The 15,387-nt window shown below is 63.7% G+C and overlaps 3 protein-coding genes across 9 annotated transcripts in view; 1 reads left to right on the top strand and 2 right to left on the bottom strand.

Moving 5' to 3' along the window:
* The window catches only part of ZFTRAF1 (zinc finger TRAF-type containing 1), a 16,984-nt gene extending 14,054 nt beyond the window's left edge, over positions 1 to 2,930 (bottom strand). For 2 of the 4 annotated variants that reach the window (XM_046641733.1, XM_046641732.1), the window contains exon 1: positions 178 to 206. In XM_046641733.1, coding sequence (XP_046497689.1) covers positions 178 to 194 — 17 coding nt within the window. In that variant the 5' untranslated portion in view covers positions 195 to 206. Of the gene's footprint in view, positions 1 to 177; positions 262 to 2,033; positions 2,187 to 2,380 lie in introns of those variants that run through there. The other 2 variants (XM_046641736.1, XM_046641735.1) reach the window with 2 other exon arrangements.
* A 390-nt stretch (positions 2,931 to 3,320) lies between these two features.
* Positions 3,321 to 11,094, top strand: KIFC2 (kinesin family member C2). Of its 4 annotated transcripts, none has more exons than XM_046641731.1 (18): positions 3,321 to 3,811; positions 4,043 to 4,124; positions 4,283 to 4,434; positions 4,543 to 4,681; positions 4,847 to 4,971; positions 5,051 to 5,116; positions 5,207 to 5,335; positions 5,752 to 5,829; positions 5,942 to 6,056; positions 6,131 to 6,240; positions 6,702 to 6,810; positions 6,919 to 7,076; positions 8,875 to 8,944; positions 9,088 to 9,184; positions 9,273 to 9,396; positions 9,511 to 9,640; positions 9,730 to 9,986; positions 10,299 to 11,094. In XM_046641731.1, exons 1-18 carry the CDS (start codon positions 3,713 to 3,715, stop codon positions 10,527 to 10,529), a joined length of 2,271 nt encoding a protein of 756 aa, XP_046497687.1. In that variant the 5' UTR covers positions 3,321 to 3,712; the 3' UTR covers positions 10,530 to 11,094. The 4 variants fall into 4 exon arrangements, with proteins under 4 accessions (XP_046497687.1, XP_046497685.1, XP_046497684.1 ...); XM_046641729.1 differs by having other exon boundaries at positions 3,324 to 3,811; positions 5,993 to 6,056; positions 8,875 to 8,979; positions 9,063 to 9,184; XM_046641728.1 differs by having other exon boundaries at positions 3,324 to 3,811; positions 8,875 to 8,979; positions 9,063 to 9,184.
* Positions 11,095 to 11,228: 134 nt separating this feature from the next.
* FOXH1 (forkhead box H1) lies at positions 11,229 to 12,750 on the bottom strand. The gene is made up of 3 exons (XM_046641737.1): positions 12,577 to 12,750; positions 12,133 to 12,237; positions 11,229 to 12,032 (listed from the first exon to the last, which is right to left on the bottom strand). The coding sequence occupies exons 1-3, from the start codon at positions 12,748 to 12,750 to the stop codon at positions 11,229 to 11,231; spliced, it is 1,083 nt and encodes a 360-aa protein (XP_046497693.1).
* Between the last annotated feature and the right edge of the window lie 2,637 nt (positions 12,751 to 15,387).

Raw genomic sequence — 15,387 nt, 5'->3', positions numbered from 1 at the left:
ATCGAGGCCAGCCGGCCCGGCGGGCGGGTGCCGGCGCGCTCTCGCGGCTGGAAGTTAGGGGCGCCGCGCGCTCCCGCCGCCCTCTCGCCGCCGCCGCGACCCCGCAGCCCGCTCCCTGCGCCGCCGCCTCAGAGGGTCCGGCCCGCGCGTCGCCCCGCAGCCGCCGCCGCCACCAACCCCGGCGTGGCCGCCATCTTTGTTTTCGCTGCGCGCTCCCCCCGCCGCTGCCGCCGCCACCGCCTCCTCGTTCTCCCTGTCACGTGAGCGGCGCGGAACCAATGGGAGCGCCGCTCTGGGCGAGACGGCGCGGCAGCCAGGGCCAATGGGCGCTCGAGGGTTCCTGAGGGCCCGCCCCTGCAGAAAGTGGGCTGGGAGGGGGCGGGGCCCAGGGCGATCCGCGGAGGGGTGCGCGCCTGGGGTGGGGAAGTCTTGAGATGGGGGCGAGCGCGGCGCTTCCGGGCGTTCAGGGCGCGGCCCACACGCCGAGGGTCACCGGGACCGACGCAGCCCTGGACCGCACGTCGGAGTGTGCCTGCGCCTTTGTCCCCCAACACTCGGGCTTGCGTGCGCGGGGCCCTGGGCTGGCTCCTGGAAACCCCGCCGGCCACCCCTTCCCCTCCTGTGCGGGATGAGATGTGCTTCCACAGGACTTAAGCGCCCGGACTCCCCGCGGGAGGACTCGCGACCCCGAGTCTAACCCACTGTTCTGCCCAATCCCGCTTCCTAACCCTGGGGTTGGGAGCTGAAGAGGGGTCAACTGAGCAAACTGAGGGTCTTGGGAAATCAGGACTTCTATTGCACAGGCCAGAGGGCAAACAGGCAGAGGTCGCATAGCCCGGGGAGAAGATGTGGCTTTCTGGGAAGCTGTGGTACAGCCCTCCCCTGCTTCCACCCCAGCCATCAGCCCGTGAAGGTCACTGCCCCAGAGGGCCACCTGCCAGGCCGTGCAAGGGCCCAGGAGTATGTCTTCTCAGTCCAGGGGTTCTCCTGACAAAGATACCAGCAGGAGGCCAAGCTGGGGGACGCCCCAGACTGGTTCCAGCGCATCCCCTTTTTTAGATCAGAGAAACCAGTTGCTGCCCTGGGAGCCTCAGGAAGCTCACTGGAGGACCCCTCAATCCCTCTGTCTTTTTTTTTTGAGGAAGATTAGCCCTCAGCTAACTACTGCCAGTCCTCCTCTTTTTGCTGAGGAAGCCTGGCTCTGAGCTAACATCCGTGCCCATCTTCCTCTACTTTATATGTGGGACACCTACCACAGCATGGCTGCCAAGCGGTGCCACGTCCGCACCCGGGATCCGAACCAGCGAACCCCGGGCTGCCGAGAAGTGGAACGTGCGAACTTAACCGCTGCACCACCGGGCCAGCCCCTCAATCCCTCTGAAGAATGGGCAGATTCCATATTTCTGCTAAATCCCTAAGGTTTATTGGAGACCAAACCTCTCTCTGGATCTACGACCATGGCCTGCCCAGAGTCAGGTCCCAAAACATGCCTGGGACCCTTTCATTCTGATCTAAACAAGTCCCCACACTCAGCCAGAGAAGGGGCAGTGCCCAGACTCTACCCCCTGACCAGTCACCATGCAGCAAGCCCACTTGAGGGAAAGGAGAGTCTATCCCTAGAGGAGGAGGCCTCAGGAGCAGGTCCACGGGAGGGGAAGGTGATAGCCAGGGCAGAAGCCCTGCCTTGCTGTCTCCAACTGTCACTCCCACTGCAGGCGCTGTGTGTGCAGGGCCCGGTGGTAGGCCCAACTCCCCGCGGCCAGGGCCCCTCGACAGACGTCCTCCTTTGGCAGCAGCAGCAGTCTGTCCTCCTCCAGCCGACTCAGGAGGCCTGCAGCACCCAGCATGGCGCCCCCCCACATTCCATAAGTGTTGGTCGTGAAAACAGCCACAATGAGGATGGTCACTGCGACCACTAGCACCACCGCCTGACCAGCCACAGAGCGGCCCTCGGCACCAAGGTGGTCCCCAGCCACTGCCAGCACCATGCCCCCTCCCAGGAGCAGGTTGGCGGAGGAGCGGTCCCCATTCACCCAGTGGAAGTCGAAGGCAAGAAGGGGCAGACCAATGACAGTGGCTACCCAGGCTCCAGCAAGATAGTCTTCATCTGTGCCCAGCCCTGGGGCCAGCATGGTGGCGGTGGCCAAGGCCTGGAGCAGGAAGCCAGCAGCAGCCCCTCGACTTGCCTGTCAACACAGAGAAGGGAGATGTGGGAAAAAGAGGCCAGGACCTTCCGTTAAGCACGGAAGGTTCTGGTGGTCTCATGGAAGCCTGGTCCCCCCGACTCACTTCCCACCACCCTCTCCCTGATCCAGGGAACTAGCTAGGTCCTTGGGGTTTGGGAGTGGGATACGCCCCTGCCAGGCCCCTGTGTACTCACCTGAGCAGTACTCACGGCTGCATGCAGAGACACCACTCCTAGCGCCAGGTGGGACAGGGCCGTGCTCCACTCACTCCAAGGCTTAAGGGCCATGGCGCCTTGGGCGGTAGGGAGTTTGAGGAGACAGGCAGGGGATCCTCAACTTTGGAGATGAAAAAAGAACGCAGAAGCCGGCGACCGGGAGCCCTAAGGGCGACTCCCCAGGACTCCCAGGTTCCAGAGCACCATTTCTAAATGTTGGGATGGGGATAGGCTCATCCGAAACTTTCCGGAGCCCTGAGGCCACTGGACACAACTGTGGGGAAGAAAAATCTAATTCTCCCGGGAAAAGAAGGGAGACGGCAGTGCGGGGTGGGTGGGCGTGAGCCCTGGGGCCCTTGAACCCAAGTTGGGGCGCCGGACCTGGGGGAGAAGGAGCGAGGCGCTCACAGGCCCACTCGGCCTGGTCCCTGCGCTTGGAAGGAGCAACAGCCCAGGCTCTCAGGGGCAGCCGAACTGCGCGGCCCGAACGCAACGGCGACCGGTCGCTTGAACGTGCTCACAGTGCCGCCCCTCCGCCGCCGCCCCGCCCCCCGCGCCCGGCCTGCGGAGGCCCGGAGCGAACCAACGAGAGGAGTGGAGGCTAGAGCGGCCGGGGGCGGGGCCTGGGCTAAGGGGGCATTCTAGGAGAGCGAGACCGGGTTGTAAGAGAGGAGGCGGGACTAGGAGGAGGGGGCTCTGTACGGGGATGAGGTGTATTAGCCCGGTGGTTTGGAGGGATGTGTGGTGAGGAGAGGGAGGGGTCTGAGGAAGGGGCTGTGAGGGGAGGGGGGGGGCTTGAGGGGAAGTGGACCGGGAGGGGCGGGACTGGGAGGGTCGGGGAGGTAAGAGGAGGGGGCTATGAGGAGAGGGGCGTGGCGGGGCTTGAGGGGGCGGGGTGTGGGCGGGGCTTCGCGCTAGGGTGGAGGGGGCGGGGCTGTGAGGGGAGGAGCGGGGCTGTGCGGGGAGTGGAGGTTGGACACCCGTGGGCGGACAGCTCCAAGGATGAGCGTGGTGGGGCGTCCACGGAGGGCTGGGAGGGATTCCGAGAAAAGGGGGTGCGGGGTCCGTTGGCGCTCTCAGCCCTACGTCTCCGCGAAATAGAAGGGGGCGCGGGGCAGGTGTCCGCGGGGGTCCCGGGGCCACCTGTCTCTGGCACCCCCTTCCTCGGGCGCGCGCCCTCCGCCCGCGGAGCCGGGCCGTGGGGGCGGCCGCCCTGAGCATGCGCACCGCCTGTGCGGCGGGCGGGCGCCGAGTCGGGGCGAGGGGACGCGGGGTGGCGCGAAGCGGGGCCCTCTGCTGCCCCGCACTCCCATGTACGCCTTCTACTCGCTGCTCATCTACATCTTCTACAGCCTCTTCCGCAGGGATGGCAGGGCCGCGGGGCCCGCCGACCCCGGGGACCCGGCGCAGGTGAGTGGGGGCGGGCGCAGCGCGGCCGGCGACCCCTTCCTGAGAGCTGCTTTGCGGGCCCGCGCAGCGTAGGGCGCTGACGCTGGGGAGGGGGCCGCGCGGAGGACCCCGTGTCGTTCTGGTGTTGGGAGCAGAGACCTCAGCCCCAGCTCCTCTGGTCCAGTTTCCTGAGGGAGAGAGCCCGGCAGGCTGCCTGGCCTCGCCTCAGGGGCTCCCCTGCTCGCTCCCTAGAGGGCCCGCAGCAAGCCCGGGGGTCGCCGCCGCCCCGACCAGCCCACGGCAGAACTGTGGACCGAGCTGACCGGCTTGGTCGGTAGGTACTGTCGGTGCGTCGGGGGAGCCCCGCCGTCCTAGAGAGGGAGGGGTGCCTGTGACCTCCTTGGGACGGAGGGCCCGGCAGGTGCCATCTGGTGCCCTGGCCTCCAACACGTGACCCAGCGCACCTTGCCCTCCCACCACCTGGCCTCGCAGGCTGCTCTGAGTCTGAGGATGGGCCGGTCGGGGGAGCCGAGGGCCGCGCAACCGAGGTCTCCTTGGAAGAGGCTCTGGTGCGTCTTGCGGAGTTCCTCTCGGCCCAGCTGGGGGCGGAAGAGAGCTGCGGGAATCCTCCAGACGTGACCAAGGTGAGCGGGACTGAGGGTCCTTCTCCGGCAACCCGTTATCTCCCCAGTCCTTCTGGCCTCCACGTTCCTGTTCCCGTCTTCTCCGCCTGATTCTTACTTCCTTCACAGCCTGGTGATGTTCCCCTACTGTTGACGGTGACCGGTCAGCTTTTGGCCCTCTTGGCATGGATTCGGAGCCCCAGGGGAAGGCAGGCCCTGCCCCAGGGGACTCAGTCAGCCTCGGGGGTGCAACCCTCAACTCCCGCTGGTGTGTAAAGAGTAGTGAATTGAAAAGGGAGCGTGTGGAGGGAGTGAAGCCCACTAGAGCCTGAGTGGCGTGGAGTACGGGGTCCCAAGCCTAGCTCTACTCTGAAGGTGCCCCTTTTTCAAGCCAGAGACCTCATCAGTCCTAACTGGGTCTACCTCACCCCAGGGCCCCCATCCCAAGAAGAAAGCCCTTCCCTTTCACCAAGGGGTGAGACCCAGGGGCAACAGTCCCCCCAGTTGGAAGAGGACCAGAGAGCTTGGCAGCGGCTGGAACAGCTCATCCTTGGACAGGTGAGGGGCCCAGGAGGCAGCAGGGACTGGGGGGGACAGGAAGGAGGTGCTCCACCACGTGTCCTCTCCTCCTTCCCAGCTGGAAGAACTGAAGCAGCAGCTAGAACTGCAGGAGGAGGAGCTGGGCCGGCTGCGCCTGGGAGTGGTGAGGCTGCTGGGGGCGGGTCCAGGAGCGGACTCAAGAGAGAGGGCCCCCGACTTTCAGGTGAGTCCTGAGGGCTTCTCTCTCCGCCAGGGGGCGACAGACTCGGAGAAGAGGGTTCAGCACCTTACTCTGGAGAACGAGGCCCTGAAGCAGAGCCTGAGCCTCACTCGGGACCTCCTGCTGCACTGGGGCCCCGGCCCCCCCACCAGGGCTCCCCAGGTACCCTGCTCCTTAGCTGCTGCTTCCCTGCAGTCTGGGGCTTCTGCACACTGGCCTCCAGCGATATTGCTCAGGCTTTCTCAGAATGTCCTGAATGCTGGAACAGAGGCAGGGGGCCCTCTGTGACCTGAAGGGCCAGGGCCCCAGGACTGTGGCTAGGCCCTGGGATGGTCTGTGCAGGACAGCCCCATCAAGGAGACTGCTGCCTATGGGAGAACTCCTTCACCCCGTCCCGTGGCTCCCCTGAGTGACTGACCCCAGGAGAACAGAGGGACCTGGGGAAAGGACCTTTGCATGGACTTAGGAGGCATGGGTCTGCCTGCTCCTCTTGACTTGACTTTCCCAGCTGGAAAATGGGGCTGCTGGAGCGCCCCTCCCACATGCTGACCTGGCTGCCCCCCTCCCCCCTCCTGCAGGATGAGGCAGAGGCACTAGTGGAGCTTCAGGGCCGGCTTCAGGAGGCCCAGGACACCACAGAAGCTCTCCGAGTCCAGGTGGGTGCTGGGCCCAGGGGCCAGAAAGGCTGGGGCACTGGGGAGAGGGGCATCTGAGGTGGGGACTGTTAAGTGCCCTATCCTCAGTAATGGGTGGCGTTGGGCGGGGCAGCTGGGGGTGCAGGAGGTGCAGCTGCAGGGCCTTCGGGGGGCCCTCCGGCAGCTCCAGCAGGAGACTGAGCAGAACTGCAGAAGGGAGCTGCAGCAGATGCATGGGCAGCTGGCAGGTAAGTCCAGGGGCTGGGGGGCTCATGGAAAGGCCACGGGTTTGGGCTTTCCCTCAACAACCTTCCCCTGCCAGGACTCCGGGCACGCATGGCCAGCCTGCGTCAGGGCTGTGGGGACCTCCGAGGATTGGTCAGCACCTTCACCCAGAGCTGTCAGGGTTCGTTGAGCGAGGCCCAGGGCCAGGTCAGGACCACCTGCCCCCTCTCTTGACACATGATCTCTGGGGAGCCCCATCACTGTCCTTCCCTCAGGGAGCCCCTGTCCTTTCTCCCTTCCCAGCCTGGGAGCTGCCTGCTCTGATGGAGGACGTAGGCTCTGGAACCAGAACAGTCGTGTGACCCTGTGTGCGATGTCACTTCTGGGTCTCGTTTTTGTCTTGTGCCAACTGGGGTGACAGTGAATCTCTCAGGATTGCCAAGAGTCCAGAGGAGACAGATGATGTCTTTGTCCGTGGGCCTCCTCAGATTCCTGGGTTCCATCCCAGGTCCGCAGAAGGATGTTCTCAGGGACCTGAAGCCACTGAAAGTTGCAGATCACCACAGCTGTGTGGTCACACGGTGGCTCCACATTGCTCTCAGCACCCACCCCATCAGCTCCTCCGTCAGCAGTTCCCTGCTGTCTTCATCACATCCCTGTTCCCCCAGGTATCCTGGGCCCTGGGAGCACTGTCAGCCAGAGGGGCTGGGACTCAGCTCCCTGAGGAGCAGCAGAGGACCCCAACTGGATGCCCAGGGCGACTGCTGGAGCTCAAGGGTATGGCAGGACCGGGGAGTGGAGGGGTGAGGGGCAGGCTGAAGGAAGTGGAGCCTCTCCATGCTTCATGGCCCAGGAGGCAGCTCACTGGCCTGCTCTCCACCTCAGGAAATATCCGTGTGCTGTGTCGGCTGAGGCCAGGAACACCCTCCAGCCTGGTGTGCTCAGAGCCCGGCCCGGGTGGCAGTGTCACCACCTGTTATCGAGGGCGCCAGCATCGCTTCCATCTGGACTGGGTCTTCCCTCCAGATGCCAGCCAGGAGGAGGTAATGCTCTGCCCTTGCACCTGTGTTCACCTTCCTTCAGGGTCTCCTGGAGTCCAGAAGGCACTCTGGGTTCCCCTTTTTAGTCTATTTGTCCTCCCAGGAGGGAGAGTGGCTGGACTCCAGCAGGGAAAAGAAGGGAGCCGGAGGATCTGGGAGGCAGGACTGGCAGGCTAGCTGGGCACTTACTTTCCTTCCAGGGGTTGTTCCTCTGCATCCTCTCCCCCCCACCCCACCCCCAGGCTCTGTAGGCCCAGGGGAAACAGACCTTCTCGTTTAGACACGAAGGTTAACATTTTCAAAAATAACTTTTCATCAGGAAACTAAAGAAAATGAACCTTCTGAGGTGACGGTTACTGCTCAGGCAGAGCTGGCTGTGGAGCATGGTGCTGCTGTGGTGGGGACAGTGCTGTGACCTCCTTCTCCAGGCTTTGCTGGCTGCCCATTCCCCCAGCCCGGGGTCCAGAGTTGGCTAGCTGTGAGAGCAGAAAACCCTCCTGGCTTTGTGGCCAAGGTGGGCAGAGGGGGACATGGGTGAGTGGGAGAGCTTCTGGCCCTCAGTGCTCTCCCGCTGCCCTGCACAGATCCCGCCCTCCTTCCTCCTCTCCTTTCCTGCCAGACTCAGCAGAAAACAGAGGCTCAAGCCCCAGCCTACCAGCAACTTGCTTCACACACTCTCTCTCTGTCACACACAAACTTTGCCGCTAGAGCTTCCATAGCTCAGGAAACAGACTCAGGGCCAGGAGGGGATGAGGTACGGGGCAGAGCTGGCTGAGACTCAGACCTGTGCTGGCCTCAGAGGGACAGACGGTGTGATGAGAGTGCGTGGCAGGTGTCCAGGGCGCCCTCCCCCACTTCCTGGAGTACCACAGCTGTTTTCCACTCACCTCTCTTGTGTATCCCACACACCACCCCAGCCTCACGTGCTGCCCCAAACTGCAGCCCTGCACGGGCCCCCCGTTGTCCACTGCCTCACAGGCAGCCCTTCTGGACAGGGCCCTCCAACTCCATGTGTCTGAATGAAAGAACCAAAGGCATCTGTCACCGAGCCCCCTCATCTCTTCCCCATCTCTGCAATGGCACCACAGTCCCCCCAACCACAGTCCCACCACCATGGTCACCCCCAGAGCTTCCTCTCAGTCATGGACTCTTAGTGACCACACAGGAATTCTGGAGCTGCCCTCATGGCCAGCAACCAACACTTCCAGCAGAACTGACATTACCAGCCACCTTCTAAGCTGGAAAGCTGGCATGTCATTGCTCAAAAGGCTCCTGTTGGCATCCAGTTGCCACAAGATACAAGTCCCAGCCCCACGTCCCACTCGGCTACCTCTCTGCAACCTCCCAGGGCCCAGGTTCCAGCAATCCTAGTTGGCCCATCCTTCACACCCTGGGGCCCTTTTGGGCTCATCATTTGTGTGCCAAGCACTGCTCTAGTCTCTCAGCACATGCTCCCCTTCAGCCCTGACGACGGGGGCCATTACAGTCTTCAGCTCACAGAGAGAAACCTCGGACAAAGAGGATGAGTGACTTGCCTCCTGTCACACCCAGGGTTTGAACCTGGTGCTCCAGCCCAGCATCTGGGCTCTTGACTGCCATGCCCCCAGCCTCCCCAATACTCTGCACCACCTCTTCTCCTTCTTTTCTTTGCCTGGAAAATTCTTGAAAATGCCCACTTCTCCAGGGAGCCTCCTCTGTGGGGAGATCCACCCTTCCCCCATGCTCCCCTAGAGCCTGCCTCCCAGGGGAATCAAGCTCTGTTCACACCTTGCCCCACCCCTCCCACTCCTCTTGCCCCTAGGTCTTCAGGGAGCTGGAGCCGGCTGTGCTGTCCTGCCTTCGAGGCTACAGTGTCTGCATTTTCACCTATGGTCAGACAGGGACTGGGAAGACCTACAGCATGGAGGTGGGAAGGGGGCACACTCTGGGTGGCTCCTGGGGCTAGGGACTGGGATGTGAGCCCGATGTGGCACTCCATCCCGTCCCCAGGGCCCACCCGAGGACCCTGGCATAGCTCCTAGGGCGCTGCAGTCATTGTTCCGGGAGATGGGGACCGGAGGTCAGCACCGCGTGACCCTCAGCATGGTGGAGATCTACAACGAGGCTGTCAGGTCGGCACCGCCTCCTCCCCACCCCTAGTCCCAGAGGCTTCTGGCTCCCCGGAGAACCCCCAAACCAAGCCCTCCCATTTCTCACCAGGGACCTCCTAGCCCCAGGGCCTCCCGAGCGCCTGGCCGTGAGGCAGGGCCCAGCAGGCCAAGGGGGGATCCAGGTGGCTGGCCTCACCTACTGGGACGTGCCCAACCTGGAGACGCTGCACCAGGTAAGACTGCCTAGTGTGCAGCGCCGCCCTCCAAGGCCCCGCCCTGTTCTCCCACCTGGGGGCGCAGACCCTGCAGCACGAGCAGCAGGCAAGCCCTGTCGCTCCGCCCTCCAGATGCTGAGCCTAGGGAGGAGCAACCGGGCCACCGCCGCCACCGCCATGAACCAGCACAGCTCCCGTTCGCACGCGATGGTCACGCTGACGCTGCGCGCGGCGTCCCCACCGCGCGGTCCGGGCCCCGCAGGTACCGCGGCCTGCGCCTGAGCCCTGCGGGAGGCCTCGTCGCACCTGAAACCGGGGCGCTCTCCACGTCGGACTCGCTCGCCCCTGCAGGCACGCTGCACCTGGTGGACCTGGCGGGATCCGAGCGTGCCTGGAAGGCGGGGGCGGCCGGCACGGCGCGGGGAGACTCGGACGGCGCCCAGCGTCTGCGGGAGGCCCGGACCATCAACCGCTCGCTGTTGGCGCTGGGAGGCGTGATGGCTGCGCTGCGGGCCCGCCGGCCACACGTGCCCTTCCGCGATTCGCAGCTCACGCGCCTGCTGCAGCCGGCGCTCGGTCCCGGCGCCACTGCCGTGCTGCTGCTGCAGGTGGGCGCGGGCGGCGCGGGCACGGGCGCGGGCGCGGGCGCGGGGCGGGGCGCAGGGCCAAGGGGGGCGGTCTGCACGCCAGGCTCCGCCCACTCGGGGGCCGCCCACCAGTGCCGCTCCCCCGCAGATCTCCACGCGGCCCGAGGACCTCGGCGAGACTGTGTGCTCGCTCAAGTTCGCCGAGCGAGTGGGCCAAGTGGAGCTGGGGCCGGCCCGGCGCCGCAGGGCCCCGCGCTCCGGGACGCCCTCCTCGCTCAGCACCGACACACCACTCACTGGAACCCCCTGTACCCCCACGCCACCCCCCGGCAGCCCTCCAAGCCCCGGCCCCGACAGCGGCTCCAGCTCGGCCCTCGTGCCCCCGGAGGACCTGCCCTCGTAATCCTGCCCAGGGAGTCTAGGGTCGCACTTCTCTCGGCGGAGGCAGCGAAGTTTCTACACCCAAACAACCTTCTTGACCTTTTGGGGGCCCACTGCCCCCCAAACTCCCAGAGTTGCCCCTCCCCCCGCCCCGCGAGGAGGAGTGTTAAGCCTGGAAAATGATTGCTCCCCAGGCCCTCAGCTCCCTCCTTATCACCATTTGCTGTTATCGCGGCACACAGCAGGGATCCCAGAGCCGCGGGATGGGACGCAGACCCGGGCCCAGTGTTACCCGAGTCACCAGTTACCGACCCCACCACCAAAAATTAGACTTGCCATTAAAATCTTGTCTGTTCCTTTACTGTGCTCTTCCCCACTACCATCACCAGAACTACTGTAGGGTCCTTCTTCCCGATCCCTTTTCCCCAAAAAGGTGCTATCTCCTTCCCAGACAGTTAAGGGGGCACAAGACTTAAGGCTGGAGCCGCTATTAGGTTGTCCCTCCCCCAGCCTGCAGCCAGGGAGGGGAGGCGACAGATGGTGATGGATGGATGGATGGACGGACGGACAGACGGCCAGAGAAGGTGGGACCTGGAAAGGGACAGGAAGGGCTACTCCAAGCAGAGCCCTGCTCCTTCCAGCTTTGCCTCTGGGGGTAGGAGAGGCATGACTGACCATCAGGGCCAGGGTGGTGCCCAGCTGGGCCACAACCCTTCGTGGGGCTGTCCAATAAACATTGTGGACTCAGAACAGCTGGTGTCTCATGTTTCAAGGCTCTGTGGCCACAGACATCTCTTGGTCCTCTTGGCCTTGGTTTCCCTTTAACAAGCCAGTGGCAGCAGGAGGGGATGGGAGAAGCAAGCAGCCCCTGCCCTGGGAGCCTCACAGGCTGTACCAGGAGAGTAGCCAGCCTGGGGTGGGGGCAGCCAGGTCCCGGGGGTGGCTAATCCACACATCGTAGATGCTCTTGTTGGGTGGCACCCCTTGGAAGAGTGCATCTAGATCCCAGAGCAGCCCTGGGGGGCCATGGGTTTCAGGAGCCACCCCCCAGTAGGCTGGGCTGGTTGATGGTGGGCACTGGGGACAGGATGTGGGTGGTAGTGGAGCCAAGGGCATTACCACGTTGGGAGTGTAGATGGGCAAGTAGGAGGTGGGTAGCTGCCCCCAAAGTGAGGCCCTGTGGCCCCCACTGGACAGTCCCCCAGAGTCTGGGGTACCTTGCAGTAAGTGGAGGGGCCAGGTTCTGGGCTGAGGGGAAAGGGGCGAGGGCCTGCTGGTTCCCCCCTGGGAAGCCTCCCCTTCTGCTCTCATGGGCCCGGGGAGGGGGCAAAGGGGCCACAGAGACCTCTCAGAGGGCAGGGGCTGAGTGGGCACCACGTCCTCCCCACTGCGCGTGGAGCCTGCCAGACCTGGGCTGCTCCGTGGCGCCTCCTCCCCGGGGTCCCCTAGCAGAGACTTTATGCTGAAGCCCTCGCTAGGCGGAGGTTGGGGACTGGGCGGCCGGTAGGGCCGGCCGTGCAGCACGTAGGGGCCCAGATCCTTGGCGAAGGCCCCCCGCACGCCCCTGCTCTGCCAGCGCCGGCACAGGGCCGTGTTCTGCAGCCGCAGCGCCTCGGCGGGGATCAGGCTCACGTCGACCGCCCAGAAGTTGCCCTTGGCCTGGGGCTTCGCAGGATCCTTGGGCACCTGGTTGGGGGGGCAGGCTTGGGTGGGGCCGTGCGACCCCGGATACTCGGGATTACCGCCCCCGCCCCGCCCCCCGGCCCCGACCCTCGCCCTGCCCCACCTTGCGGAAGCATCGGTTGGAGGAGAGGTTGTGGCGGATGGAGTCCTTCCAGCCCTCGTAGTCGTCCCTGAAGAAGGGGAACACGGCCTGGACCTGACGGATGATCTGAAACCACGGGGCGGCCGGCAGGCGCTGTGAGCCGGGGCGCGGAGGGGGCAACCACCCCTCCCCCACAGCTGGGCTTAGGGGCGCCCCAGCGCCGCCCCCCTCAGAACACCTCTGAGCCCGAGGGAGAAGGGGGCACCTCCCTGAAAAGGGTCTCGCCTAAGCATCTCAGCCCCCTCGCCAGGTGCCCAGGCCGGAACTGGCCGCGCTGGCACAGCTGGGTAGGGCCCGGTGGGGGTGGAGGCCCGAACCTGAGCCTGGGAGTAGGTGGGGGACGGGTCTGGGGTGTGAAGAAAGTGGGGGACCTCGGAGTGTGAAGAGAGTGGGGGACCCTCTCACCTGGGCCAGCTTCAGCCTGCGGGAGGGTGCGGCCTGGATCACCAGGGCGATCATGGCCAAGTAGGTGTAGGGGGGCTTGTCATGCCGCAGGTATCTCTTCTTCCTCCTCTTGGGGGGCTGGGAGGCCGACTCCGCCCCGGGGAGCCCCAGGCGTGGGTTGCTGCAGGGCCCCATGCAGGGGAAGCCGACAACGTGGGCAGAGGCCTGGCCCGTGGAGGGCGCAGGGCACTGGGGCAGTGTGGCGAGGCAGGGCCGGGGCCTGAGGCCGGGCGGGGGCAGGCGGGCCGGGCCCTTTATCATTCGGATGGAAGGGGGAGGGGAGGGGAGGCAACGGGAGGGAGGAATACGGCGGTGGGGGAGGGGAGCGTGCAGAGGGCTGCCACAATTAGCAGGTTTCAGTTAATCTGAAAGGGAGGGGCAGGGAAGATTCCAGTGGGGGCTGCAGGCGGCCACTCAGGCCTCATTCCTCACCCCTGGGCTGCCTTCAGCACCCCCTATGACCTGGAAGGAAAAGCTCTTGGAAAGAGCCTATGACCCAGGGTTACTTTACCCCTTCCGTCCAGAGTCAGTCTCAGGCTCCCATTTAACCCACCCGGGAGTGATTTGCCCAAGCTGAGCTGCCAAGAGTGGGTGGGTCCTGCTGAGAGTTCAAGGCCAAGCAGCTAGCAGGTCCTGGGTGGTGGTCTGGGAGGGCTTCCTGGAGGAAACATCAGGAAAAAGGAGGGGCACAGTTGACTCGAGATTTTCCCAGGGACTGCTGAAGGGTCCCAGCAGGGTCTCCAGGCTCTGGAGACCACTTCCGTCCTTGGTGCTTGTCCACAGTGGATCCTGGGAGCTGACTAGCCCTTATTACTCACTGTGCACCTCACCTGCCCTGAGTGAGCTGTACCTGCCTGGCCCCAGAGAACGTCCAGGAGGCAAGCTTCCCTCCCTCCTCTTCTGGTCCTCTGGGTCCAGATGCTCTGGAGGTTGCCCCCGGGGAGGATGCCCCTTGTTTCTTGGGGGCATTTGGGCAGTGCCCCTGTATGGGTATGCATGGAGAAAGAGATCTTCTAGCTGTAGGGGTTTACTGGACACCTCTTGGAGCCAGGACTTGAGGATACATCCTCATAGGTCATGGTCCCTGCCCAGGAGAGACTGCAAGGACCACCTGGCTTTGCCCTGGGTGGGAGTGAGTCCAGGTGTGCTGTGTGTGGGTGAACAGGAAGGGCTTCCCAGGCAGCTAAGGCCCCGTGGCTTAGTCTAGAAGGAGGGAGATGCTCCCCAGGCAGGTGAGGACTAGTCTGAGTGGAGGAGGAGCACAGAAGAGGGAATAGAAGCTTAGGCTGCAGAGGCCTGTGTGGCCAGCACCCCCTGTTCAGGCCTGGCCAGAGCCTCTGAAGGCTCTAGCAGGCACAGGACCTAGCCCAAAGGTGTGGTCCAAGAAAAATGCCTCTGGCAGCTCTTCTGAGACTCACCAGTCCTCCTAACTCCCACGCCTTCTTCTGTCCCCTCACTTCCTCCCTGGCCATCTGATCTGTGGCCCTCCCCTCAAGTCATTCAAGGCCTGTGGTCTGTACCCTGCCCCAAAGCCCAGATGTGTGTTGTGTCAACTTTCCCTGTCACACACACACCCAAGTTTGCCCAAGAAGGTATCAGGCCCAGGGCACTAGCAGTGGTGCTTGGTACTGGTACCAGGGCCCCCAGACCCAAGGGATGCCACAGGAGCACAGGGACACATTTTATATCAGTTTACTCATCTTTTATTGTGCAGCCCCTGACCCCATACACTTAAAGGGTTGAAAATCCACAGCATACAGTGGGTGTCCAGCTCCTACTGAGGCACTGAGGGAAGGAATGAAGGATGGGTGCACTGGAGGAGGAAGCCTTGGGCTGAGATGGATGATGTATGTGGGGTACCACATTGCTTCCCCCACTATCTCAGACTCTCCCTTCAGACTTCACCTGGCTTTCTCTGGGCTCCTATGTCACTTCCTCAACTCCTTTCAGTTCCCAGGGCTCTAGTTAGGGGGTCCTTGTGTCTCACCAGGCTGTTACTACCTATAGCCTCCTGGCCCCACTCAGTTAGCAAAGAGGTCTTTATCTCCTACAAGTCTTTTTTTTTTGAGGAAGATTAGCCCTGAGCTAACTGCTGCCAATCCTCCTCTTTTTGCTGAGGAAGACTGGCCCTGAGCTAACATCCGTGCCAGTCTTCCTCCACTTTATATGTGGGACTCCTACCACAGCATGGTGTGCCAAACAGTGCAATGTCTGCACCCGGGATCTGGACCAGCGAACCCCGGGCCGCTGAAGTGGAATGTGCGCAGTTAACCACTGTGCCACCGGACCGGCCCCCTCCTACAAGTCTTAAGTCACCCCTGTCTTCCTCTGGTCCTCCCTTGCTTTCAGGATAAGGCCCAACTCCTTGGTTTGGCATTCAAGGCTCCTGTGTCCTGACTACTCAGGTCTGACCACACTCTCCCTGTGGCCCTGCTAAACCACTATCTCAGCTGTTTCCCATTGCTCCAATGCACCAGGTCCTTCCACTTTTGCGTATGCTGTTCCCTCTGCCCGTGATGCCTCTGCTCTGTCCGGTGAATTCCGACCCTTCCTTAAAAGCCCAGCATAAATAGATGACCACCCTCCTGGGAGTCCTTTGACTACTTGCCTTTCCCGTCCCACCCGGGCGCCACCCGGGCCCCACCCGCGCCGAGGGTGTCCTTGCCAAAGAGAAGCTCACACGCCGGCATCAGCAGCCGCACTAGTCCACCAGTTGCTTGCGGCAGCCCCGCCCCCGGGCAGCTCGGCCCCGCCCCCGGGCAGCTCGGCCCC

The sequence above is a fragment of the Equus quagga genome, chromosome 16 (assembly GCF_021613505.1).
Source record: "Equus quagga isolate Etosha38 chromosome 16, UCLA_HA_Equagga_1.0, whole genome shotgun sequence".
Classification (NCBI taxonomy): domain Eukaryota; kingdom Metazoa; phylum Chordata; class Mammalia; order Perissodactyla; family Equidae; genus Equus; species Equus quagga.
Note: the sequence above shows the minus strand (reverse complement) of the source record. Positions and strands in the feature narration are given on the sequence as shown.